Raw genomic sequence first — 27,108 nt, forward strand, 5'->3', positions numbered from 1 at the left:
CACACACACCTTATGCCAATACTGGGGATGTTTCATTGACTTACATTCTTACAAAAAGTGACCCTAATGTTAAAGTTAAAGATAGAATCTGTAATGCCATCAAACAGTGACCTCTAGGCAAAGAAGCCCTGGTTGGTATTGCTTTGTTTATATCTTTTGTTTTGGTCTGATGATGTGTGGATTGGAGTTAATAACTTATTATACTGTGAGCAGTCCTCTCTTGGCAGAGCCTGAGGTGTGGCCCAGCAATAGAAACCCCCTATCCCCTACTCAAACCCACACATCAGACCAAATAAAGAAAAACACAAACAACGTGCAATACCAAGCAGGGCTCTTTTGCCTAGAGGTCACTGGTTGACGGCATTACAGATTCTACCTTTAAGTTAGGAAGGAACATAAACATTGTATGGTTGGCTAGAGTCTTTTATTATTATCTTAGCCTTACTCTTGCAACGCTTGTTGTAAATGTCTTGGAGAGTGGGAAGCCCACCTCCAATTGTGCGTTCGGCTGAACGGGCCACTCTCTGTAGTCTGCTACGGTCTTGTGCGTGCTATTCCCAAACCAGGAGGTGATATTGCCAGTCAGGATGCTCTCTATTGTGCATGAGTAGAAGTTCTTAAGGATCTTCTGACTCACGTTGAACTTCCTTAGGCGCCTAAGGAAGTAGAGGCGTTGTCGTGCCTTCTTGACTACACTGTCAATGTGTGTGGTCCATGTCAAGTCCTCGGATATGTGGACTCTGAGGTACTTAAAACTATGCCTGTACGGTGCCCCGTCGATGCCGAGGGGGGCTGTAGTCCCTGTGTGTGTGTGTGTGTGTGCGTGTGCGTGTGCGTGTGTGTGTGTGTGTGTGTGTGTGTGTGTGTGTGTGTGTGTGTATGTGTGTGTGTGTGGCTGTGTGACTCACTCCACATGGAGGCCATAGGCCTGTCCCCTCATATCCCGGTATTCCTTCCAGTGGGGGAGCTCTGTCCGCACGGGGTAGCGCCCCTCCTGCCGGATCACCTGGGAGATCAGCTCAGGGGTGGCCACGTTCACTACGTCGAAAGGTCCGAACCGGGAACGCCAGATCGGCCCGTACAGGCGCTTGTGTTCGACCTGGACGGGCGGAGATTCAACGGGAAAGTGACAGCGGGTGGAAAGTAGTTAAGTATTTTTTACTCAAGAGCTGTACTTAAGTACAATTTTGAGGTACTTGTACTTTACTTGAATATTTTCATTTTAGGGAACTTTGCATTTTACATTCTAAAGGAAATATTGTACTTTTACTCCATTTATCAGTTACTACTAGTTACTTGGAAGGAAAAGATAGAAAACATGGCAAAAATGTATCAGCATATCGGGACAAACATACCACTTTAACATAACCTTTAGAGGTCAATGGATTAGGGTTGAATGCTCAAAGGTGCATTCAATATCAAATACTTTTACTTAAAAACCTGTTAACCTGCAATGAGTCTCCTGGCCATTTTAGTTTTCGTTTTTGAGGACTGCATACTTTTTTTGCAAACCAAAACAACATACTTTATACTTATAGCACATGCATGAGCCTGGTCTCTTTCCAAATATGACATTCTAAAATCACTTTTAGCGCTAACGTAATAGTTACATAGGTCTGAACTTGAGTTGTAAAATAAAATGTGTTACTCAAGTTTTTCTGTAGTAGTTAGTAGTCCAGAGGTAGTATTTCCCCAGAAGGTGGTATGGCTTACAAATCCAGACGGAGCACATATCCATAGTACATATCCAAATTTCATAAAGATCCATTCAGAAACGAGTGATTATGAGTGATCTTGGTCAACTGTGTACAAAGAAAAACTCAGTTTTCTCATAGACTTCAATTCATTTGGCTTCCTGTTAAAGAATTTTGTTGTTCACCTAGATCCCTGATCACACATCCCCACATGTGGTATCATTGGAAGCCACACTCATTTCGAGATCGGATCTAGATTGACGGAACTACTGCAGCCTGAGTCGGGAGTGGTATTTTGTGCAATACCGTGTACTTTGCACTAGGGCTGACCGACCCCATTAGTCGAATAGTCGACTAATCGATCGAAAGGAGCCGTAGTCGACTGCCTACCTCTTAGTCGAATGCAAAACAATTTTAATTATCATTCTTTCCAAAAGAAAAGAGGCCTAGAAGCGTGGCTAACGCTAATGGCACGCATACCAGAGGCTAACTGCCTAAGAAAACAGGCACAGAGGCACTGAAAGAGGATTTTAACCCATCTAATGAACACACTAGACTAGACAAATATCAAGATGTATCCATCAGTGGACCAATTGCATGCTTTCGCTAGGGCTGTCTTAAATACTTCAAAGCTTCGTTCGATGGGCATGGGATTAGAATATGAAAAAAATATTTGATTATTAAAAATTAAAAAATTAAAATTAAATATGATTTTATTTTATTTTTTAAATCAACTCTGCCTCTCTTTGTTAATTACAACAAGCAATGCTGTTTGTTATTTAAGATGAGGTCGGACTCTGCACTGACAGATTTGTGTTCATTGTGCTGTTTTTATAAAGCCTCAAATGACGGCTTACAATATTTCATGAAAGCAAAGTGTTTTGTTTGTCTAAGATTTAAAAAGGTTTAAACTTTACAGCACTGACAAAGTTGAAGTGCTGTACAAGTTCTCACAACATAAAAACATATATATATATATTTTTATTTTTTTATTTTTTTATTTCAAAGCTTCGAATTAAAATCGAATCTCGGCCCCGAAGCTTCGAATTCCAAAAAAAATATCGAAGGTCAGCCCTAGCTTTTGCAGAGGACAAGAAGCCTCCAGTCGACTCCTTCAGACATTAAGCACCCCACAGGTGGAAATTACTCAACAATCAACTAGGCTGCAGTAAAAAACTCAAAACCAGGTTCTCAAACATAAACATAAAGACGGACAACACGCTCATCACAGACAAGCTGGATGTAGCCAATTACTTAAACACTTTCTTCACAAACATAGCCACAACACTGGTAAACAAACTACCCTCCCACTCAGGGCAGTATGGGGTAGAACACATAGTAGCATACTACATGAACCTAGGCGTCCACAAAGACGACTTCAAACTGGAAATAGTAACTACAGATGAGGTACTCAAAAAACTGAGCGCCCTCCAACCAAACAAGGCCACTGGCCATGACAACATCCCCTCCAAATTCCTCAGAGACTCAGCAGCAGCCATCACCCCAGTCATCACACACATAATAAACCTCTCCATAAAACAGGGACACGTCCCCAAGGACTTCAAAATTGCGAGAGTAACACCCCTGCACAAAAAGGGCAGCAAATTAGACCCGGGTAACTACCGCCCTGTTTCTATCCTTACATCCATCTCGAAAGTCATGGAAAAAATAGTATACGAACAGATCGAAAAGTACCTCGCGGAAAAAAATCTAATCTACGAATTCCAATCTGGCTTCAGAACATCCCACTCCACTGACACATGCCTTCTCTACTTGAACGACCACATCAAACAAGAGGTGGACGCGGGCAAATACTGCGGCATGGTCATGCTGGACCTACAAAAGGCCTTCGACACTGTCAATCACACCATTCTGATTGACAAGCTAAAAGCAATTGGTTTTGATAGTTTATCAGTGAGCTGGATACAATCCTACCTGGAGGGGAGGGAACAGAGAAGTAAACGGTACCCTATCCCCCCCCCTCACAGTGAGCTGTGGTGTTCCACAAGGAAGCATACTAGGACCGCTACTATTCCTAATTTATGCAAATGACATGTCGTCAGCTTGTGACTGCAACTTGTTCCTGTTTGCGGACGACTCAGCCCTGCTGGTCTCTGACAAGAACAAGTTACAGGTTGAAAAAGCCCTCAGCTCGGAACTAGGCAAAATCTGCATATGGCTCGCCGACAACAAACTATCATTACACATGGGCAAAACAGAGTCCATTCTCTTCGGTTCAAATAACAAACTCAGCAAGACCGACGGCTTCTCGGTTACAGTGGGTGACAATATTATCACAAGTGAGAGAAAACGGTGCTTTTTCAATGTATGTGATCATTAGATTGGGGAGAGATGACCACAGCTAAAAACGGTGGTAATGAAATGTGCATGGTTCGCTTTAGAAAACGGTGATAGAAGAAGAGGCAGTAGCCATCACTGCAGAAGGTTTAGCAGCCAGCCGAATGTTTACATTCCTTGTAAGAACATAGATAACAGAGTGTAGGCCCAGAGCAGGAGGAGAGGGGTGACCTCTTTAATGCAACAGTGGATGAAACGTTTAATGGTGTGAAAGGTTAGCAGTCGTCATGACAGCACGTCGCATGACAACCAGGAGAGGGGCGGGGGGCCGTCGTTGCTACGACGAAGACCTATAAGTCGAACAGTGTTTCCGGGTAGGGCAGACTAGAATCTGACCGAGAGCGAGTAGGACTGAGATCACACAGAGGACCTTCTCTCCTCTCATCACGAGAGAGGGGGGGGGGGGGGGGGGAAGGAAGAATGCCACGACATCAGTAGCTTCGGCTACCACGAGGATGGTCTTAGGCTAACGAACAGGCCTGAACACTATTGGACTGAATCACAAAAGGACAATCTGAACACACCGAAAGATCATTAGAATAGACTCTTCAAGGACGATACAATTTGATAACATCTGATAACATCTGATTATGAGGTTTCTGTTTAGAGAAATAAAACAACGCTTTTCCTCACAAGGTATCTCACGTTGTCGAAGTGTCGAATTCTTACGGAAGTGGAGGAGTATTATGGTTTATGGATTGCACTAATGGGGGAAGATAAGGATCTTATCTACCAGTATCGGAGACGTCAGGACCATTAAAAGTACACAACGCAGAGGAATTGGATGGAGAGCCAAACAGACGAAGACGTGATACTGGCCAGTTTGATCAGAATCTAACAGATGATGCCGTTGGGACCCGGATTTGCAAGAGATTAAAACAACGGGAACAGTTGGTTGTTGATGACAGCCAGAAAGCAAGAGATAAGAACAACGGATAAAGACTTTGTCAATAATGGGGCGACAGTGGACAACAGTCATCAATGTGTGGGAGAATCATGATCGAAGCAAGGCCGGCCAGCCCTGGGAGAGCGGCGAGTCGAGCGGTCAGGAGGCGAACCAGCGCTGTAGGGGAAACAGCGCTCCGATCAAAAATGTGAGTTCACTGTGCACACGGTTGTTTTGATTTTAAGCCAAATAAAAACGAACAGATAGTGAATCCGTAAACGTAAACATTTCTAGTTCGACAGAGATGCCAGCTGTAATAATATGAGCAGAGAACCATGGTGAAAATCGAGGGTGTTATCTACAGAGAATGAAAAGCAAACGAGGCAGGCTGCACAGTTTTGGTTTAAGGAGGGTAAATGCGAGATGAGGAAAGGGGGGGGGGGGCGCTTGAATCAGATCGGAAAAATTGTTATGGCGGGACTGTTTTCATAACAGAAGGAAAGTCGAAAGGAGATTGTACCAGTGTGTATTATGTCCGATCAGGCAAGAGTATTAGTCTGAGAAAGCGTCCCCTGATAATGGATAGGAAAGAGAGGAAAAACAGCGGTGTTTTCAGGCCTTGGAAGGAAGGACAGCGGCCGTTTGTTGAGAGAGTAGCCATTTGCACCGAGTCAAAATGGCCGCAGAGCCACGAGGGGTTTAGAATCAGGAAGTGACACGTCACCTATAAAACGAGGATATATATATATATATAGAAGGTAGATATAACTGAGAACAGTAGAACAACAGGATATAATTATTGGGAGCAGACAGGGGGGCTCCAATGGTTATGAGTCGTTGGATGTTGTTGGTTTTGGTGGTCGGTTTCGGTTCCCTTTGTGCACGAAGGGGGGCGCAAACAGACATCAGGCAGCAGGATCACTGGGTTGACCGTGGGCCGTCTTCGTTTCTTGTGCACGAGAGACGAGGTTGGTTTGCTTCAACCACAGGCTATTTTTGGCATAATTAATTGAAAAACCAAATAATGATTTATGATTCTGAAGGGGTGATAAGAATCAAGGGGGGATTGAGAGAAAACGGTGCTTTTTCAATGTATGTGATCATTAGATTGGGGAGAGATGACCACAGCTAAAAACGGTGGTAATGAAATGTGCATGGTTCGCTTTAGAAAACGGTGATAGAAGAAGAGGCAGTAGCCATCACTGCAGAAGGTTTAGCAGCCAGCCGAATGTTTACATTCCTTGTAAGAACATAGATAACAGAGTGTAGGCCCAGAGCAGGAGGAGAGGGGTGACCTCTTTAATGCAACAGTGGATGAAACGTTTAATGGTGTGAAAGGTTAGCAGTCGTCATGACAGCACGTCGCATGACAACCAGGAGAGGGGCGGGGGGCCGTCGTTGCTACGACGAAGACCTATAAGTCGAACAGTGTTTCCGGGTAGGGCAGACTAGAATCTGACCGAGAGCGAGTAGGACTGAGATCACACAGAGGACCTTCTCTCCTCTCATCACGAGAGAGGGGGGGGGGGGGGGGGGGAAGGAAGAATGCCACGACATCAGTAGCTTCGGCTACCACGAGGATGGTCTTAGGCTAACGAACAGGCCTGAACACTATTGGACTGAATCACAAAAGGACAATCTGAACACACCGAAAGATCATTAGAATAGACTCTTCAAGGACGATACAATTTGATAACATCTGATAACATCTGATTATGAGGTTTCTGTTTAGAGAAATAAAACAACGCTTTTCCTCACAAGGTATCTCACGTTGTCGAAGTGTCGAATTCTTACGGAAGTGGAGGAGTATTATGGTTTATGGATTGCACTAATGGGGGAAGATAAGGATCTTATCTACCAGTATCGGAGACGTCAGGACCATTAAAAGTACACAACGCAGAGGAATTGGATGGAGAGCCAAACAGACGAAGACGTGATACTGGCCAGTTTGATCAGAATCTAACACAAGGAAAGATGAAATTACCTACCTGGGTTCCATCCTAGAGGCTAATCTTTCCTGTGACAAAATGGCATCCAATGTAATAAAAAAAGTCAACCAACGAACGCGATTCTTGTACCGGATCTCCTCTCTGGTAAACAAGAATACCCTGAAGACTCTAGCAGGAGCACTCATTCAAGGGTACTACGACTATGCTTGCACCTCATGGTACCAAAGCACCTCAAAGGCACTAAAAAACAAATTACAAACATCTCAAAACAAGCTAGTCAGACTACTACTTGACCTGACTCCTAGAACCCACCTCACCCCTGCCCACTTTGACAACCTAGGATGGCTTAGAGTAGACGACAGAGTACAGCAACTTGCAATGGGCCTGGTCTACAAGATACACTACGCGACCAAGGTACCCATGTACATGTCAAAATACTTCCCAAAGGTCAGTGAATACCACGATCACAACACCAGAGGGAGCTCCACAAATCATGTAAAACCCAGATTCGGCTCAAACAAGGGACTAAACACGTTTCGCAATTATGCCACATCAATGTGGAACGCCCTGCCTAAAGCTGTAAAGGAATGTGAATCACTACCCACCTTCAAAAACACTCTCAAAAAACACCTACGTGAGACTGCAATTCGAAACTGGCCCCTACAAATGTCCTAACCTAGTTGTACAGTAAATGACCAAGTAAGGCTTTGTCAATATTCCAATGTACAGTGTAAAATGTGTGTGTGTCCCCTACCCAACCCCCCCCCCCCCCCCCCCACCTCCAATGTACAGCCCTCACCCAACCCACCCAACCCCACCCCACCAACCTCCTCCAATGTACAGTTTCTACGCCAAATGTATATACACTCCTTTTCTGGACACTTTTGTATCACAAACAGTACTGTATTTGCAAATCTGATATGTCATAAATGTATAGATGTAGCAGTACTGTCTATCTGTATGTCATGTATGTCATATATGTTATGATGAATTGAAAATGGGGGACCCTGATGTAAACAAGACGAAAGTCTTTCTCTGGTCTGCATCCCCTTAACAATTGTATGTATTGAGATGTACTGTACTGTACCCATTCTGCAATCTGTTAATAAACTTTTCAATCAATCAATCAATCACAGCCCAAATGGAATGATAAAAAAATCAAATCCAATCAAAGTCGACCCTTAGTCGGGGACAGCCCTACTTTGCACAAGCCTCAAATACCGGCATGTAACTCGAGAACCGCTGAACGGATTCTGTCGGATTTTGTCGCTATCGACAGGCAACAAATAAACCTTCAATTCGATATAATATTGTATTACAAAATATGCACACCTGAGCCACTAGGGGTCGCCAAAGTGCCAGTTGCAAAAAGTCCAAAAAACTTCGCTGATATGGGCTGTCGCAGGCTAAGAGGTTTTAAAGGTAGAATCTGTAATGTCATCAAACAGCAACCTCTACGTAAACAACGTCAACATGGTACTGTGCTTTGTTTACAGTTTTATGTTTTTGTCTAATGTGTGGGTTGGATTTTAGTGGGTGTAGGGGGAGGGGTTGCTACTGCTGGCCACGCCTAAGGCTCTCTACCAAGAGAGGTCTGGAGAAATTCACAGCATAACAAGTTACTAAACTCCAACCCACATATATAAACAAAGTGCACTACCAAGCAGGGCTCTTTTGCCCCGAGTACTATTTCATATGAGTATATCAGCTTTTACTTGTAGTAAAGGAACTATGTACTTCTTCCACCACTGGAAATGGAATCATATTATGTATGATGTGGTGTACTTGAGACCCATGCTGGACCTTGCTGGTGTTGTATAACAAGCCGCTGCCAGGCTAAAACAGAAGATTATTGTCTTGAACAATTGTGTTGAACAATGACAAGTCTCACTACAGGGACGAGTTGAGCCAACTGATCACGTGGTGCGGGAACAACAACCTCATTCTCAATGTGGAGAAAACAAAGGAGGTTGTTGTCGACTTCCGGAGAGCGCACACCCAGCACCCTCCACTGACCATCAACGGTGCAGTGGTGGAGAGAGTGAGCAGCACCAAATTCCTGGGTGTGCACATCACAGAGGACCTCTCCTGGAACACCAACACTGCATCACTGGCGAAGAAAGCTCAACAGTGCCTCTACTCCCTCTGCAAACTGAGAAGAGCTGGAGCTTCAGTGCCCATCCTGTGCACCATCGAGAGCCTCCTGACCAGCTGCATAACCGCGTGGTACGGCGGCTGCACAGCATCCTGCCGCAAGACCCTGCGGCGCACGGTCAGAACAGCCGAGAGGATCGTTGGTGCCCCCCTCCCCTCCCTCCAGGAAATCTACAATACATGCCTGGCCCGCAAAGCACTAAGCATCGCGGGCGACATCACCCACCCCTCACAACGCTTTTTCACTCTACTGCCCTCCGGGAGGAGAATGAGGAGCCTCCGAGCCAGGACCAGCAGACTAAAAGACAGCTTCGTACACCAGGCGGTCAGGAAGCTGAACTCTCTCCCAGCTCTCCCCCCGCTCTCACTCTGCCACCACAGAACCTGGACTAACCCCCCCCCCCCCACTGACACACACACTGCCACTTCACAAACTCACTGCCACTTTACTTTACTGCCATTATTTATTTAGTTTAGTTTACTGCCATATCTATCATCTCACTGCCACTTTACTGCCAGTATTGTATTCTACTGCCATTATTTATCAGTTATACTTACTATGTACCACTGCTGCTGCAAAAAAATGAAGATTTGCACTAAGTTCTCTTTTACCTCCTATATATATTTCAATCATACATTCATTTTTTAGCTACCATTTATACTGTATATATAGTCCTGTATAGTGTACATCGTGTCCCATATGTTACTTATGTTTATAGTGTCCTATATGTTACTTGATGTTTATATTAGATTTTTTTTTATATACACCGTGGGAAGGGGGAAACGTAATTTAATTTCTCTGTATGTCTTGCGCATTATGAGAAGCGACAATAAAGCTGACTTTGACTTGAATATAAGAATCTGAAAAAGAGGCGTTGTCTTATTTTCAGGGTCTAGACTTTTAACACTTTGGTCGCCAGGCTTATATTCAGAATAAACCATCCCACGCCAGCTCTATTTGTCTATGGAGAAGTTCCCCTTCTTTGCAGGGCTATAACTTTTTAAATTGTATTGCTAAATTGACATTACTATGGCCCATTCAACATCAAGTATCTATTGTTCAGGGTGTAGCAACGTTATACTTTTTCATTCACATATTCATACTAAAATACGGTCTAAAGTATAAGTATGTTTTTATCGTTTTCTGCAGCTTTCTCCAGAACGTGATTTATAGCCCTAAATGCATTATATTGATGATTGTATACAGTTTGATAGCAATCGGCGCGAGATAAATAAATAAATTTCAAATGGACGTGCTTCTAGAAGTTACTACTTATCATCTGATGTTGACCGGATGGGGGGGGGGGGTCGTTTATAATTCCGTGGCCAACGTTAGATGATTCATCTAGTGTGGGTGATATGATCATCAGAGCAGTTTATATCGAACACGTTAAAAAATAACGCTGAGGGGGAGCTCCCGTAGCTCACAGCATATCTCGGCGCTATTTCTGCGTCGGGGAAAACCGTGCTCGTCACGGATCTGGGGGACACGAGTTCGATTCCCAGACCCGCCGTCATTTCTCAGAATGTCTTCCCCTGCTCTACATCCCATTTCAACCTGTTTCTGTCGGTCATGCTTGACCAGAAAAGCGATAAACGGAGAAAAAAATAAAAATAAAAAAATAAAAAAAAATAACGCTGAATCTTACCGTAGCTTCCTCGGGCCGTTGGGCGATGAGCGTGGAGCACAAATATTCCTATTATGGGATGTAGAAATATGCGATCCATTTCCAGGTTGTATAATAGTATATACGTCCAAATCATGTTGTTCATCGAGTTATTGGTAACGGATCACTATCCATTGTGTCGCCCTCGAGTCCTGGGACTATTAGCGAGTGATCGGACCGAATTGGAATGAGCACCAGCTTCCATTTCCTGTTTCCGGTCGGGGCGATCCGCCGATCGGCCACCAGATGGCGCTCTTGAACCGTTGGAGAGTTGAGAGGGGATCAACAGTAGATCTCAAGTCTCCGGGGGAGAAATATGATTTAGATCACAGATTTTTGAAATATTGATATCAAAGACGTGGTACGGCGTCTTTGGCAGAATGAGCATGGCGGGGAATGACGTGGTAAGGCGACCATAGTGTTAAATGTCTATACATTCACAACAACAGATCACGCCAAACAAGTGTTCCCCCCAAAGCGAATCATCGTCTTTCTCTCCGTATCTCCCTCCGTCTCTCACACACACAAAGCCTGCAGTCACAGGTGCAAAAAAACAGTGCAACCAGTAGCCTGGCAAGCTTTCAACAAAGCTTAACCCAGAAGTAATGTGTGATGTTGTAGGTTGATTTAAAACTGTATTGGAACTGGACCAAATATAACACATGCTTCCCTGTCCCGCCGGCCTCTGGGCTTCAGGGTGAGGAGGCTTCCCTGTCCCGCCGGCCTCTGGGCTTCAGGGTGAGGCTTCCCTGTCCCGCCGGGCACGACAGTGGAAACTCTGCCCCACTCCTTAACAAAGACGACCCGGGGATGGATGTCTCCTTTTCCTCTGAGGCAGGTGATTCTACTGGATCGGATATTGCTGTGGACTGGAGGAAGACTTCGCCTCTCCTCTGACTAGTACTGGTATGGAAATGGAACACTCTTCTAGTACCTTGGCTTCCTTCATTGACAACAGCCCACTGCAGAGCAGTATCATTGCCATGTTCTCTAAACGAATCCCCCCGCAGCTAGGGGAGTTGCACTTGCACCCCACCACCCCTTCCTCGACCGGATGGTATGGTTGGAGAGAAGAGGCAATCTCTTCTGTGTGTGTTACGTTCTGGTTGCTGACTGCTGTCTGGAACCACCCACCATTCTGTCATCTGTCACTTGGCTACTGTCACCCCTGTCAGCGGCACGGTGGTGTAGTGGTTAACACTGTCGCCTCACAGCAAGAAGGTCCAGGGTTCGATTCCCGCTTGGGGACCAGGTTTCCATGATGCCAGGTACTCAGGTGGGGTATCTCCCAGGCCTTTCTGTGTGGAGTTTGCATGTTCTCCCCGTGCTTGCAAGGGTTTCCCCCCCCGATAAGATAAACCCAATGGAAAAACATGCACAACAACAGATCGCTAACGCTGTGGCGTCCTTGACGAAGACGGACAGGAGCACTTGGATTGGTCCCCTGGCGCGGCTCACGTTGACGCCTGTCTGCTCCCGGCTGCCCTTGGGGGGGAAGGACGACGGGATGGGTTAATCGCAGAGACAAATCGCATCTGCGATCCTAAAGAGACAATGCATGCGTGTGTTCCTGTGTGTGTGCTAAACTAACCGCTGTGTGTACCACTAAAACATTGAGTGTCGTTGCATGTCGAATAAAGACCTCTGCAACAGGTCCTGCATTATTATATTATTATTATTATTATTATTATTATACTTAGTGCTGTCACTTAGGGTATGGGTCCTGATTGGCTGTCACGGGGGTGTGTGTGGAATGTTAGAATGTGGTGTCTATTTAACCTTCCTATCTATTCCAGAACTGTGAATTTTCTTATCTATTCAGATTTATGACCACAGTGCTCCGTCGAAAGGACGAGTAGCAAGATCTCTCCGTGGGAGGAATAGCGAGCCGTCTTATCAGCTACACACAAAGGACTATGTCGGCCACTGAAGGCGAGGATATTCATGAAAGACGAGGAATACAGAGGTTTTCCTTGTTATTTTGAGTTTTAACGAGACGAAAGACGACAGTGGTTTGGTCGTGTGAGTAATAGAGCAACGGACCGCCCCAGAGCAACGGACTGCTCCGTGTTTAGAATAGAGCAACGCACAGCTCCAGGGCGACGGAACTGCCCCGTGTAGGGGAGAGAAACAGACATCTCCAGGGCGACGGAAACTGGGGAGGGGACAGCCAATTATTTTGGAGGCTGTCTTGATGATGCGTTGGAGTTTGTGTTTGAACCACACAATCATGACAGCTCTCTAAATGAAATGGTAGAAAATCTCAATGATGCACTGTCATCTGTATTAGATTCTGTCACCCCACTAAAAATGAAAAAGAAAAAAAACAGAGCCTCGCCCTGGCTGAACTATAATGCTGTCAACAAAGAAAAAAGGAAATGCCATGCAGCAGAGCGAAAATGGAGAAAAACTAAAACCACCATATGCTGTGATATATACAAAGATGCTTTAACTGCTTATAATAAAATCATCCGCTTAGCAAGGAAAGACTACTTCTCTAAAATCATTACAGAAAATGCTGGAAACTCCAGAATCCTTTTTTCCACTATTAATCTACTACTCAACACTGCCCCTACACCTCCTCAGTCATCAACGGTTAAGTGTGAAGAACTTGCACTATTCTTTAACAACAAAATAACCTTGATCAGGGCCAGCATTACTCACGATGGAAATAAAGCTGATTGCAGCAAACCGTGCAATGTAACCATGAGAAGTTTCACATGCATCACATTAGATGTACTCTGCAAAACTGTCTCAGAATGTAACTCCTCCACCTCAGACATTGACCCTATACCTACAGCTTTCTTCAAACGGGTGTTTAATAGTGTTTCAAGCCCTGTGCTAGATATCATAAACACTTCCCTTAGAACTGGTATTTTCCCAGATGCCTTTAAAACAGCAGTTGTAAAGCCATTACTAAAAAAACCTAACTTGGATAGTAATGAAATGGAAAATTATCGTCCAATATCCAACCTACCATAGCAAAGTACTTGAAAAGATAGTTTCAGTTCAAATAAATTCCTTGCTTGAAGAAAACAACATCTTAGAAGAATTTCGGGATTCAGAAAATATCATAGCACTGAAACTGCCCTCACCAAAATAATCAGTGACCTCAGGCTAAACTCTGACGAGAATAAGATCTCCATCCTTATCCTACTAGATCTCAGTGCAGCATTTGATACAATCGTTCACGATATTCTAATCGATCGTCTTGAAAACCTTGTCGGTTTCTCAGAACATGTGCTAAGCTGGTTCAAAACATACATCAGAGGGAGGAAATTCTATGTTAGACTAGGAGAGCACATGTCTGATATATACGACAACAACTATGGAGTTGCACAAGGGAGTTGCTTAGGTCCTTTACTCTTCTCCCTTTACATGTTACCGCTGGGTGATATCATGAGAGAACATAATGTAGATTTCCATAGCTATGCGGATGATACACAACTGTACATATCTGCTGAACCAAATGATACAGCGATTAGCTCCATTACAGACTGCTTACTGGCAATAAATAAATGGATGAGTAAGAACTTCCTGAAACTAAATGAGAACAAAACTGAAATTCTAATTATCAGCCCCAAAACTAAAAAAGAAACGTTAATAAAGAACCTAGGAGGACTAACCCCTTGGATCAAATCTCGAGGTGACTAGTCTCGAGGTTATCATAGATTCAGAACTGAACTTCAATTCTCATATTAGCAAAGTAACGAAAACATCGTTCTTCCATCTCAGAAATATAGCAAAAGTACGACCATTTATTAATCAGAACGATGCTGAGAAGCTAATTCATGCATTCATATCTAGCCGGTTAGACTACTGTAATGAACTTTTCACAGGTCTCCCTAAGAAAACCACAGAGAGGCTTCAGCTAATCCAAAACTCTGCAGCCCGACTGCTAACTAGAACCAAAAGGAGAGAGCACATTAGTCCAGTCTTAGCTGCTTTACACTGGCTTCCTATAACATTTAGAATTGACTTTAAGGCCCTTCTCCTTACATACAAAGCTCTAAATGGACAGGGACCTAGCTACATCACCAACACTCTAATAAATTACACGCCAGCAAGAACACTGCGATCATCAGCTGCTGGACTACTAGAGGCTCCCAGAAACAGTCAAAAGAGGATCGGTAATGCAGCCTTTATCAACTATGCCCCAAAACTGTGGAACAAACTACCCCAAAACATCAGGGAAGCCAACTCGCTAGACATCTTCAAAAGACAGCTTAAAACCTATCTCTTTGCTCAGGCATTTCAATGACTTACCTGCACTATTCTTACCCTGCCTACTTTTCTATGCTAATTTTATCTTATTTTACACTGCCTATCAAATTCATGTGTCGGTTATCACACTTTTTACTTCTTACTGATGACTATTTTTAAACTGAATCATTTTTTTAAAAAAAAATCACACTTTTTACTGTAACCTTGCTATTTACATTTTTTACTGTTGTTGTATGTCCGTTCTATTTTATAATTTTTAGACTATTTTTAAACTTAATCATCTTAAACTACTTTATTATTTGTATTACTGAATAGAGAGCCTATTAGGATGCTAGATCCTGTTGTGAAGCACTTTGAACTGCAACCTCTGTATGAAAAGTGCTATACAAATAAAGTTATTATTATTATTATTATTATTATTATTATTATTATTATTATTATTATTATTATTATTATTATTATTATTATTATTATTATCTACTGCCTACAACTGTGTCTTCTCATTTGGCCGCTGTTGTGTCGGTCTGCTTGAGTGTGTGGAGTCGTGGCTCCTTTGGCGTGGCTGCGGGTCCTGGGGTGCGTGGCCTATCATTCCTCTGTGGAGTTTGGGGGCGTGGGATTCGCCGGTTTCCTCGTGGTGGCGGGGGCACCGGGGCCGGGGTAGATGGAGCGGCCCGCAGGGGTGGCATTCCCGTCGCTGTGCATGGCGGTGTGAGTGGCGTGCGGGCTGTTTGTGTTTTCCTTCGGTCATGACGTGCTTTATCGGGGGGGGGGGGGTGTCTTGGATGGGGATATGGTAGGGATTGATGTGTGGGGTGTTGGGGGACTGGCTTTTCCGGGGGGTTTGAATTGCCTTCGAGCAACTATTGTACTTATTTTATGCCTATTCTTATGTCTGCAATTTATGCATTGTTTTTTATTCTGTCAATTGATGTTACTCATAACTACTACCTACCTCAATCTATAGTCTATTAGTTAAACCACTGGCTAGTATGGTTGTGCCACTTGTACCACTGCAGGGGTGTAAAGTACTTGAGTAATTGTACTTGGTTACAATACTTAAGTACTGTTTTGGGGATTTGTACTTGTACTCCTGACATTTAAAATGCAGACCTACAAAGTACAAAGTACAAATCTCACAGGTCCAACCATTTTAATTAGAATATTTGTTTCTCTGGCCGAACTAACGTTAACGTTATTAATCCTGCGGCCGCACTTTATTTAAAAACAGCCAATCAAATCCCCATCAATGGAAAATGAACCTGCCCATACCCATGCTGATTGGTCCTTGTGCAAGACTAGAAAGCGGGGATCTTTGATTAAACGCCTGCTATCAGAAGAATAGACAGTCAGAGTGACAAGCTACAGAAGATGGCCACAAACGATAGTACGAATGATGAAGAGGACGAAACGGTCATTATTTTCAGCACAGTTTCACCTATATGACCTGACCGTTTTTTTTAAATAATAATATTATTAAAAAATTATTGTGTAAAAGATTTACAAATAAAAAAATATATATATATTCGAATTTCTCCCTTCAAGTTCGAATCTTGTGTTTTTATGCAAATTTGAAATCAAATTAGAAATTCGAAAATAATGTAACAGCCAAGTTCATCATATACTCCACATATTCACGTTACACTGTATGCCAGGGGTAGGCAACCCAAGCACACGTGCCCGCATAGGCACGCGGGGGCATTTTCATTGGCACAGGGGGCAGCATAAAAAAAATAAAGTATACTTTTTTTTTCTACTTCGCTTTGAAATATTATAGTGAAATATTTTGCACTGCATTTATCTTGTTGAAATCCTCCCACAGGTTCTTTTTTGTAAGTCGACTGTTTTGCACACCCCTATGGCAGCTATACAGCTGTTCCCATGGTGCTCAGCTGTCAGCAGTCAGCTGGCCTACCGCGCCCACACGCAGTTCCCAGGTAATCACACAGTGCTGTGGTTGCATTCTGTATGTGCCGTCTTTTATGATGGCAACCCCCGCTAAGAAAGTTCAAGCAAAGGAAATTCGGGCATTCCAGCCCTCGTGGACAGACGACTACGGGTTTGTGTGTCAGAAGGACCGTGCTGTGTGTACTTTATGTTTAGAAAATGTAGTTTGTGGGGCGCCCTTGTGGCGCGTACCATAGTGCCACGCGCACCTACGCGGCCGACCCGGGTTCGATCCCAGCACCCGACGTTATTTGTCGCATGTCCTCCCCACCTCTCCTCCCGTTCGCCCTCTCCTCTGTCGGTCCTGCGTGACCATGAAAAAGCTGTAAAAATGCTAAAATATAATAAATAAAAAAAAATGTAGTTTGCAGAACGTCAGGTGTGAAACGCCATTTTGAGACGAAGCATCAAAAAAGTTAAGGCAGAATCGATTAAACGTGCCGTGGCCAGGTATGGAAAGCAAGCCAGCACCCTCAAAGTGTTCAAGACTGCTAAAAACCATGCAACTGAAGCAAGCTATCGCATTGCTCATTGCATTGCGAAATGTGGAAAGGCATTCACTGATGGCGAGTATATCAAGGAGGCTTTTCTCTGTAGCTCAGATGTTTTGTTTGAAGGCTTGCCAAACAAAGAGACAATCAAATCAAGGATAAAATATATCCCCATGTCAGCTTGAAGTGTCGAGCGGCTTGCCAAACAAAGAGACAATCAAATCAAGGATAAAATATATCCCCATGCAGCTTAAAGTGACCAACTACAGCCCCCAGATAACGGAGCTCAGTAAAGCAAAACTGTTTGTCTGCATTGCACCCCCGCCCCAACTCAGATTTAGGGTTTATACAACCATCATAATAATATTGTTAATAATAACAATAACAATAATGATGTAATAATGTAAAAATTATCATTAAAAATACCTGATTATGGGCAAGGCGCTCGCCACGAAATGCTGGAGACGCTGGGCTCGTCAGTTCGAGCCCAGCGCTCCACATTTGCTTTCAGTTTAGCTGGTCGTCCGTACTAATACACATTGGCCGTATTAGGGGGTGGGAAACTGATGGGTGGGGATCGGGCGTTGTGGACAGCGACTCCTACAGGTCGGTTGGTGCGCCTGCGCAGTAGAATCAGGAAGTGTCGGGGGCAGCGTGAGCCTCCCACGCGTTACTCCTCGCCACTGAGAGATCGAGCTGCGCAGGTGAAAAGATGCGACTGCTGTTACCTCAAGTACCGGAGGGGACTTGTGCTATGTATGACTTAGTCCACATTGCAGCCGGCTTGTGGGAGGCAAGAAACAGCGTCCGTGACAGGGGAGGGTTGAATTGGATGATACGAAATTGGGATGGGAGAAAATATAGAAAATGGGAGAAAAAGTGGATAAAAAAAAAGAAATACCTGATTATGAGAAAAAGAAATTACGATGCATGGAATATTGTTGATATGGCACAGGCACACTAGTTACAACTATATTTCAAACTGGCACTTCATGTCAAAAAGGTTGCTGACCCCTGCTGTATGCACTATACTGCCACTTTGCACTCTGGTTAGATGCCAACTTAATTTCGTTGTACTATGTGCTTGTTGTGTAATAACAATAAATTGTATCTAATCTAATCTGAATCTGTGTTTGACCTGGACAAAGGGCACTGAGCTGACGGCATATGGACTGAACTGCTTATTCCCACGATGATAAAAACTAAATATGGTACGTCGAGTTACGTTGTATATAATTTGTCTAAAAAGCAAAGATCTCTATGTGCCCAGCTGAGGCATAAAAAAATTGTTTGGTTCCTGTTGGTTGTCAGTTAAGGCCATGGGTAGGTAAGGAATTTATTTTATTTTATGTTTTATTAAATTTTTTCCCACTGCGACTATTTCTTTCTTTAATTAAAATGTTCACGACAACATGGATGCATGTACTCTGCCAGCATGTTTAATAGGGCTGTCTTAAATACTTCGAAGCTTCGTTCGATGGGCATGGGATTCAAATATGAAAATAAAATTCGATCATTAAAAAAAATAAAAAATAAAACTCATATATATATTTTTTATTTATTTTTTTGCTAAATCAACTCTGCCTCTCTTGCTGTTTTGCTAAATCAACTCTGCCTCTCTTGCTGTTTGTTATTTAAGATGAGGTCGGACTCGGCACTGACAGATTTGTGTTCATTGTGCTGCTTTTATAAAGCCTCAAATGACGGCTTAACAGAATGAATCCGCCGTTCATTCTTTTCCGAATGAAACCAAGATGGCGGACAATAATCTTTATGAATGGATGTATTGATTTCGTCATAACGACTCATTCAAAAAAGATACAGTCACCTGGAATATGTTAGTTGTTTACACAATGTTGTATTATGTAATTGCTTTGTCATGACCCATTGTAAAACAAAATATAAATCGCGGGGGGGTTCTGAGGCTGAGTGCTCTTTGTGTCGGTGTCCGTTGCACAAAAGCTGGCTGGCAGTCTCATTGAATAATATAAGTCTGTAAACGTATACAGCAGGAGAAGCCGGAGAAGGAAAAAAGACATGCCGACATCGACAAAAACGAACTTATCATTGTACATTTTGATCTATGTTGTATGATGTTACCCCAAATATGTAAAGCCGCGGGCACCGACACGATTTACACCAATCATTGTTTAAGAAGCACAGTGAAGTTACCGGTTGTTATTTGATTGATTGAAAGTTTTATTAACAGATTGCAGAATGGAAGACCAGAGAAAGACTTTCATCTTGTTTACATCAGGGTCCCCCATTTTCAATGCATCATAACATAACATATATGACATACAGATAGACAGTACTGCTACATCTATACATTTATGACATACCAGATTTACAAATACAGTACTGTTTGTGATACAAGAAGAGTCTAAAAAAGAGAGTATATACATTTGACGAAGAAACTGTACATTGGAGGAGGTTGATAGGAGATTGGTAGGTGGGGTGGAGGGGGGGGGGGGGTGTTTCGTATAACACACTCCACGTGACCCCAGAACCTCAATGTAAATAAATGCGGCCGGTATTGCACTTTGGTGATCCCAGGATGATCCCCCATGTTAACCCAGATGTCCGTGTGCCTGTAATGAATGGAAATATCGAATAAAAGAAATAACGATTAAAACCCGACTATACTCGGGTTTGGCGCCCAAGTGTCGGTGAGTTAACCCGACTATCATCGGGTATGGCGTCCAAAGTGTGCAATAAATGATTTTATTGAAAAAATAAGAATTGTGAGAGAGAATCGTGATCTCAATTCTTAGAGAGAAAAATCGTGATTCACATTTTAGCAAGAATCGCCCAGCCCTAGTAGTAGTACCTACGTACTTACTGGTTACAGGAGGCTTCAATAACGTTTGGATGATAATCCCTTTTGTGAATAGATTTGTTGAAACAACATCTTTGTTGGCCGACGGCTCCTGCTATCTTAACACTTTGAGTGCCAGCAGGGGGCGCTAGAATTAGCGCTTGAGTGCCAGCGCTCGATTCAATGAGAGGGCGAGCACATTTGCGAACGCATTAATAAACTATATCTTAAATTATGGCTATGTGTCTAATACGCCCGTCGCTTATCAATGACTTGTTTGCAGTCAACATTGTCAAAACGGATTGTTTTTTTAATCGGTACATTTCCGTTTTATACCATTTTGAAAAACGCTCGTTTTTTTTAAACTTCCAGAAAAAAAAGAGATTCTGCAGGAACCGCCCTTTAGTGGAATACACAAAACACGTTGTCATTTTTCGGCCTATTTATGAATCGTTTTCAAATAAACGCTAGATTATCGATAGTATATGTGTACTTATTAGAGGTGGGCATAGATATTTTTTTTTAATCTAGATTAATCTATCTGCAATCCTGGATTTAATCTAGATTAAAATGGCTCAAAAAACAAACAAAAAAACCTGCCGAAGGCATTCAAAAGATGTGTGTTCTAACCAAATAATGACCAGAAGTAAGTCCTTACTTTTTCTTTCCTCCTTATGTTTCTCAGGCCAGGTGGCCCATTACACCATGAGCCCATCTCCCGTTTCCAAAATGCATTACAGACTGTTTGAAAAAGCTGTTTTGCTATGATAATTGGTAATGAAATATCAAAATAATGTTCAATAAGATGTACTTGTGTTTAATAAGTTGTTTTATTCAGAAGTTAACACAAATAAATAATATTACCAGTACAGTACAGTATCTAGCACACTCTCAGGAGCAAAACAGAAAGAAGCATTTCAAACTTGAACTATGTGACATGGCTTGACTCAATCAGTCCAATCTCTATTTCTCCTTATTCCACCAGTCACTCAGGCAGACCAGCTTGTTTTATGTAGCGGTGTCTACTTATAGTGCCTATAATATTTTTCCCGTTGGGTGCCAGACAGGGCCAAACCCTGCCAATGCAAATCAACTGCTCCAGTGGAGTTGCTCAGTGCCAATGGTGTCAACTGTGGTTGTACTGGGCAGCTCCCAGGTGTGAATGGAACTGTGTGAATGTGAAGCAGGGCGTTCCTGAAAAAGAGCATCTGTGCTCAGAGAACCTACCCTGGGTAAATAAATGTAAAAAAATAAAAGAAATTAAAAAAAAAAAAAAAAAGAAATTTAGATTAATGCGTTAATTATATTATCGCGCAATACGAGTATCGCGTTAACGCAGCACGTTAACGCCGTTAACAGCCCAGCTCTAGTACTTATGCACGCTAGAGAAGCGGGCTGAAAAATCGATTATCCATTTCCTGATCAGCACACACACACATATGGGACACGCTGAGATATAGGTGAAAAAAACTCTGATTATCCCAAGACTGGTAAAATAGATTCCTTACCTCAGATCAGATGTTCTCCAAAAAGATTATTCCAATTCCTGATCGCCATTCCAAATATCAATTGCGTTTATTGATCCAACGCTGGGTACTGGAAACACATATTCCACGCTGTTATGAGGGTCGGCAATGAATCCGATCGTCTCCGGTTACATGCCTGATAAGTAAAATGTGGATTCCGTAGTTTTTTTCCCCCATCCATTTCATTCAGTCCAATCCAATGGGTGCAATACCATCCGGAGAGATGATAGGGGGCGGTATTTTCCCTGTTCGAGCTCAGAGAGAATCCCAGTGGTAACGTGAGGCTAGATTGATGAAAAATGAAGGAAATCGCTAATAAAAAAATAACGATTAAAAACGAGATTTCTCATGGCTGGCACTCAACGCATGGCATGAAATAACGAGATTTCTCGTGGCTGGCACTCAAAGTGTTAATGTTAGCCAGCTAAACGTGCATAGCTTAATTAACGTGCATAACATACCTGTGTAACGTTAACTCAATGGACGCCAACCACGTTTATATCAGGGTTTCCGTTAGAAAATATTGGTGCCAGTCTCAGTGTCCTGCAAGATTTCAATCTCCCGGACAAATGGGAGAAATTCCGGTCAGAGTTTATTGAGCTTAAAAACAATTGATAGGCAGGCTATATAAAAAATGACATCCTCAAGGCATGTAGATTTATAACTTTTGCGTATACATTATATTCCAAATAAAATAAGTCCCGTCGATAGACTCACGTGCTGCTGCTGACTTGAAATCAAATAGGCTGTGGGCAGTCGGCCCGACATTAAACAGCAGTCTGTTATAATCACATTTTTATGAGCTAACGAATTCCGTTATAGTGGACATTTGTATTAATTATATCAAGCGAAGAACTGAGAAATTTGGCACTACTGAGAGAGAGAGAGAGAGAGAGAGATGGCAACATTATCGTGTGGGGTTCACTGAAATCTAAACGTTGCGTGATTTGCCGAATCCAATGACTATCTCCGCCTCCCAACGCAGCGATACGCTAATCCAGCATCAAGCTCCCGCCCACCATTCTGATCAGCAAACCACAGGTCGCGCTGCAGCAGCGTCACACCCCAAATTAATCTCGACATCGCTTCACCCAGAGCCATATAATAATCTTTTAGATGGCTCTGGCTTCACCAATAATCGTTGCATCAGAACACTACACATATAATGTTCACAGCAAACTGTAGTTGATCACCAGGTATGTTTTATTAACGTAGGTTGAATAATTCATATAAGAAAAACGAATGTCTCCACTGGTTAGAAATGCCAGGAACTGCGGTGAAACTTGCTGTGCACGTGAACATAATCCCTTGGACATGAACTGACAGTACGTTTTTATTGATATATCATTGGGATCCCCCTCCGAAATTGGTCAACATGTCACCACGCATTTTGACCGGAGCTTAAAAAAAGTGTTGATAGAATTTGACGTTCTGAGCGCGGTGGACATCTTACGTCTGTGTTTATAATGAATGAATGGTAAAACGGATTATATTGAAACATAGTGCGAGTACTCACAACAACTATTCACACAATTTAAAACAGCCCATATTTATTTTGTCATACACAATGTTTGTATCTATTGGTTTATCTAATGAAGACCGTTGTGCTTAGAGGGAATTATTTTCACAGGACATTTATGACCGGAGAGATTTAAATATGTCGGACTTCAACAGATTTTCCCGGTAAAAAAACGGTAATTACCGGACAACGGAAACCCTGGTTTATATACGTGTTTGGCGGACAACGGTTGAACGCTAACCACGTATATACGTTATTTGATCGTTTTTCCTTTTTTTCGATTTTAATATCCTATTCAATGTCAGGGACCCGTATGTTGCCGGTAGAAGGCATACTGCGATGCTGAGGGTGCAGTACCGGCCAGATCCTCCCAGGTGGCAGTATCGAGCACCCTTTGAAACCTTGTATCTTGGCCTGTGCGTCGATCAAATGTCTCCGGGTGGGCTTTTTTTTCCAGGCAAGCTGAGCGGTTATAACGATCAGAGTGAGAAGGATCAAATGCTCCCGATGCATGATGTGTGGTGGATTATGTTGGCGACACGATGGACATCAACACTTGGAATCGCGATCAGATAATTGGAATATGCTTTTTGGGGTACATCCTAGTCAAGGTAAGGGCTATATGATATCAATCTTGCGTTGATCCAACTATGTCTTCATATCGATCCGAACGTGTGTGTGTGTGACGTTACTCCACAACGTATGCCGTTGGTGACGATCAAAGCATCCAAAAATTACCCCCCCCCCACTTTCATGCATTCATGATGAAACATAATACCTATAGATTTGTTTTGAGAATAATAGCGGGTCCAGGCAAGAAACGGCAACGGAAAATACACGCATAAGGCTATTCCTCAGCATTTCGGGAATGACCCCAGACCAATCTAAAACCATACTCATATTCACCACGGTATAAAACGGGAATGTATGGATGAAAAAAAAAAAAATCACATTTTGAACAATAGATACTCGATGTCAAATGGGCCATAGTATTGTATCCATAGCTATAATATAGAATATCGTTATAGCTCTACAAACAAGGTGACTCACTCCTATCTTTTAAAGCATGGCAGTGCTACCAAAGGGCAGTCACCCACCTGCACTAGCAGATAAGAGAGAGAGAGAGCAAGAGCGAGAGCTCCCCGCCCCCCCGAGTCCCAATCCCTCCCACCCATTCTAACTAGTGAAGCTGCTGTCTTCTCTGTGTGTGACTGGGTTGAGAGAGAGAGAGCCCCCCCCCCCCCCGCACATAGAAACAGTGTGTGGGGAAAACTGGGATTTATAAGCACTCTGGAGCTATGCTGTCGAGCACTTTTGAGGAAGTGCTGAACAGCTGAAGGTCTCTGCTGTCTGCTGTTGAAACCGCTTCCGCATTATTTCCACTGGCTCTGTTTTGATAATAATTTCAACGTATCAGTTGATTGTGGGTGGGCGGTGGCAGATCAGTATTCTAACACTTCACAGATTGTTATGTACCAGGAGCTGATCACTTCTGTGTCACTGTGCATGCAGGTGAGGGCTGCCCATTAGCCAATTAGTGCTGATTGGTTACCTGCTGGGAGCTTTAAAGGCAGACCTAGTAACACACATGCAGGGTCTGTGCTGAGAGGAAGAGCTGTCAGGTTCTTCCAGTCCTTGTCCGTTGGGTTTCCATTAGTACCTTAGTTTACATTTACCTTAATAGTTCCTTGAGATAGTAGCACTTTGAGTTAGAGCACAGGGTTTTGGTGTTGGTTTGCACATAGGTTGCGTACCCATGAGCCAGGGTCGTAACAGTTGGGCGCTCGTCCGGGATCTTTTACCCCTAGAACTTTGTTTGGTGGTTTTTTTTTGTGTTACACGGGGTGTCATGGTGTTATGGTTTGGATGGTGTTCGTTACATATGGTGTAACGTGGGGGTTCGAGCCATTTCGTCAAACAGGTGAGTAGGCCGTATTTGTTTGTAATTTGATGTGACTACTTATGCTGTTAAAATATATAGTTTAGTGGGCACCACATGTAGATAGGGACATTATTTTCTGGTTGTTGGTTAGCGTCCTGTGCACCACGTACTCCTGGGGCGGTCAATGAAATGATTGGTATATGATCTTTGACTGGTAGCAGGTGTGGTTGAAGAAAGTTAGGTCTACAGGGCATTAGTTTAAGGGTAGGTAGATTAGGGCGGCCAGAAAACACAGGTAGTGTGGTAGGGCTTGATTTAGTGTTTCTTAGGGTAGACATGTGGTGGGCCGGTTTTGACTGCAGTTTAGACGTAGAAGCATATGTAGTCATATCAGGTTAGAAGGCGCACCTGTTTGGAATTGTTTGTTGGATTTATTTTGTTTGTTTGAGTGTTTGGTGAGCATACCTGGTAGCACCTAACACCCTGCGTGTATGACACGTCTATTTAGGGTGGGTGTGTTTTAAAAAAAAAAAATTGCAACCTAGAAAGGTGCGCTCCGTAGAGCTCACATTTCCACCGCGTTCCCTTCTGGTTGTTATTATTGGCATTTAGCATTATTCATGGTTCTTCAGTGGTTCTTCGTGGTTCTTCAGTGGTTCGTTGGGGGGGTCTTCGTGGTTCGTTAGTGGTTCTTTGTGACTGTGAGGTAGGGTGTGTAGCTTGGGGTGGCTGGTTCAGTGACAATGGCTTCCATCAGGGACTTTGTTGATCGCCCGTCTCATGACTTGTTAGAGAAGTTTTCCAAGGAACAACTGCTAGAACTTGCTGTACACTACAGGGTAGAGCTTTCTGCAGGGGAAAAACGTTTGAAGCCGTCTGCCTTGAGTGCGTTAAGGGTGTTACTCGTTAGGGAGCAGGTGCTTGAGGAGAGGGTGGAGGAGCCTCCTTCGTCTGGCGCATCTCCGCTATTACCTGGTGTAGAGGGTGACTGGAGGATAAGGGAGTTGGAGTTTAAGGAAAGGCAGCTAGAGCGAGAGCGTGAGGAGAGGAGAGAGGAGCGTGAGCTTAAGGAGAGAGAGAGGAAAGAGGAGCGTGAGCATGAGCGTGAGCGTGAGGAGCGTGAGTTTAAGGAGAAACAAATGTTGCTGGAGCACGAGCGTGCACAGAAGGAGCTTGAATATAAGCATGCTGCCTTGCAGGCGGGTGCTCTGCATCCAGAGTCACGTTCCGGGTTTGATGTAGGCAGGAATATTAGGATGGTGCCACCATTTTTTGAGAAAGACGTGGAAAGATATTTTCCCCTTTTTGAACGGGTGGCAACCACATTGAAGTGGCCTGATACTGCCTGGACACTGCTGCTGCAATGTGTTTTAGTTGGTAGGGCACAAGAAGCCTACACTGCTCTGTCCCTTGAACAAAGCGCTGATTATGAGCTGGTTAAAGCTTCCATTTTGAGGGCTTATGAGTTGGTCCCCGAGGCCTATCGTCAGCGTTTTAGAGGTTATCGCAGGTCGGAGGGGCAGTCTTATGTTGAATTTGGAAGGGAGAAGGAGAACCTGTTTGACAGGTGGTGCACTTCTCAAAAGGCAGTGTCAAGAGAGCAGCTTAGGCAGTTGATTCTCCTAGAGGAATTTAAAAGATGTGTTCCTGATACCGTTTCCACACATCTAAATGAGCGTAAGGTATCGAAGATAGGCGACGCCGCTGTCTTCGCTGATGAGTTTGTGTTGACACACAAGTCCGTGTTTTTGGAGAACTACCGTGTTGAGTCCGGGGATAGGCGTCCTGTTCAGGGGGGCCGTTTCCCAAAACCTGTGTCTGCTGGTCAGTTAACTTCACCTCCTAGGCGGGGTGGTTCTGCTGGTGCATTCCCAGAAGGGATTATCTGTTTCTACTGTAAAGAACCTGGTCATATCGTTGCTGGGTGCCCGGTGCTTGAGCAGAAAAATTTCAGAACCGTGGCTCTGGTAGAAACCATATGCAGAACGCCTAT

General features: G+C 43.5%; 1 protein-coding gene across 2 annotated transcripts in view; it reads right to left on the reverse strand.

The window, feature by feature from the left end:
- cyp27a2 (cytochrome P450 family 27 subfamily A member 2) overlaps positions 1-27,108 on the reverse strand; it is a 69,669-nt gene that overhangs the window by 36,976 nt on the left and 5,585 nt on the right. For both annotated transcript variants that reach the window (XM_084317228.1, XM_084317227.1), the window contains exon 2: positions 909-1,099. In XM_084317228.1, the coding sequence (XP_084173354.1) occupies positions 909-1,099 (191 nt within the window). The remainder of the gene's footprint in view (positions 1-908; positions 1,100-27,108) is intronic.

This window comes from Notolepis coatsorum (genome assembly GCF_963971535.1).
Source record: "Notolepis coatsorum genome assembly, chromosome: 1".
Taxonomy (NCBI): domain Eukaryota; kingdom Metazoa; phylum Chordata; class Actinopteri; order Aulopiformes; family Paralepididae; genus Notolepis; species Notolepis coatsorum.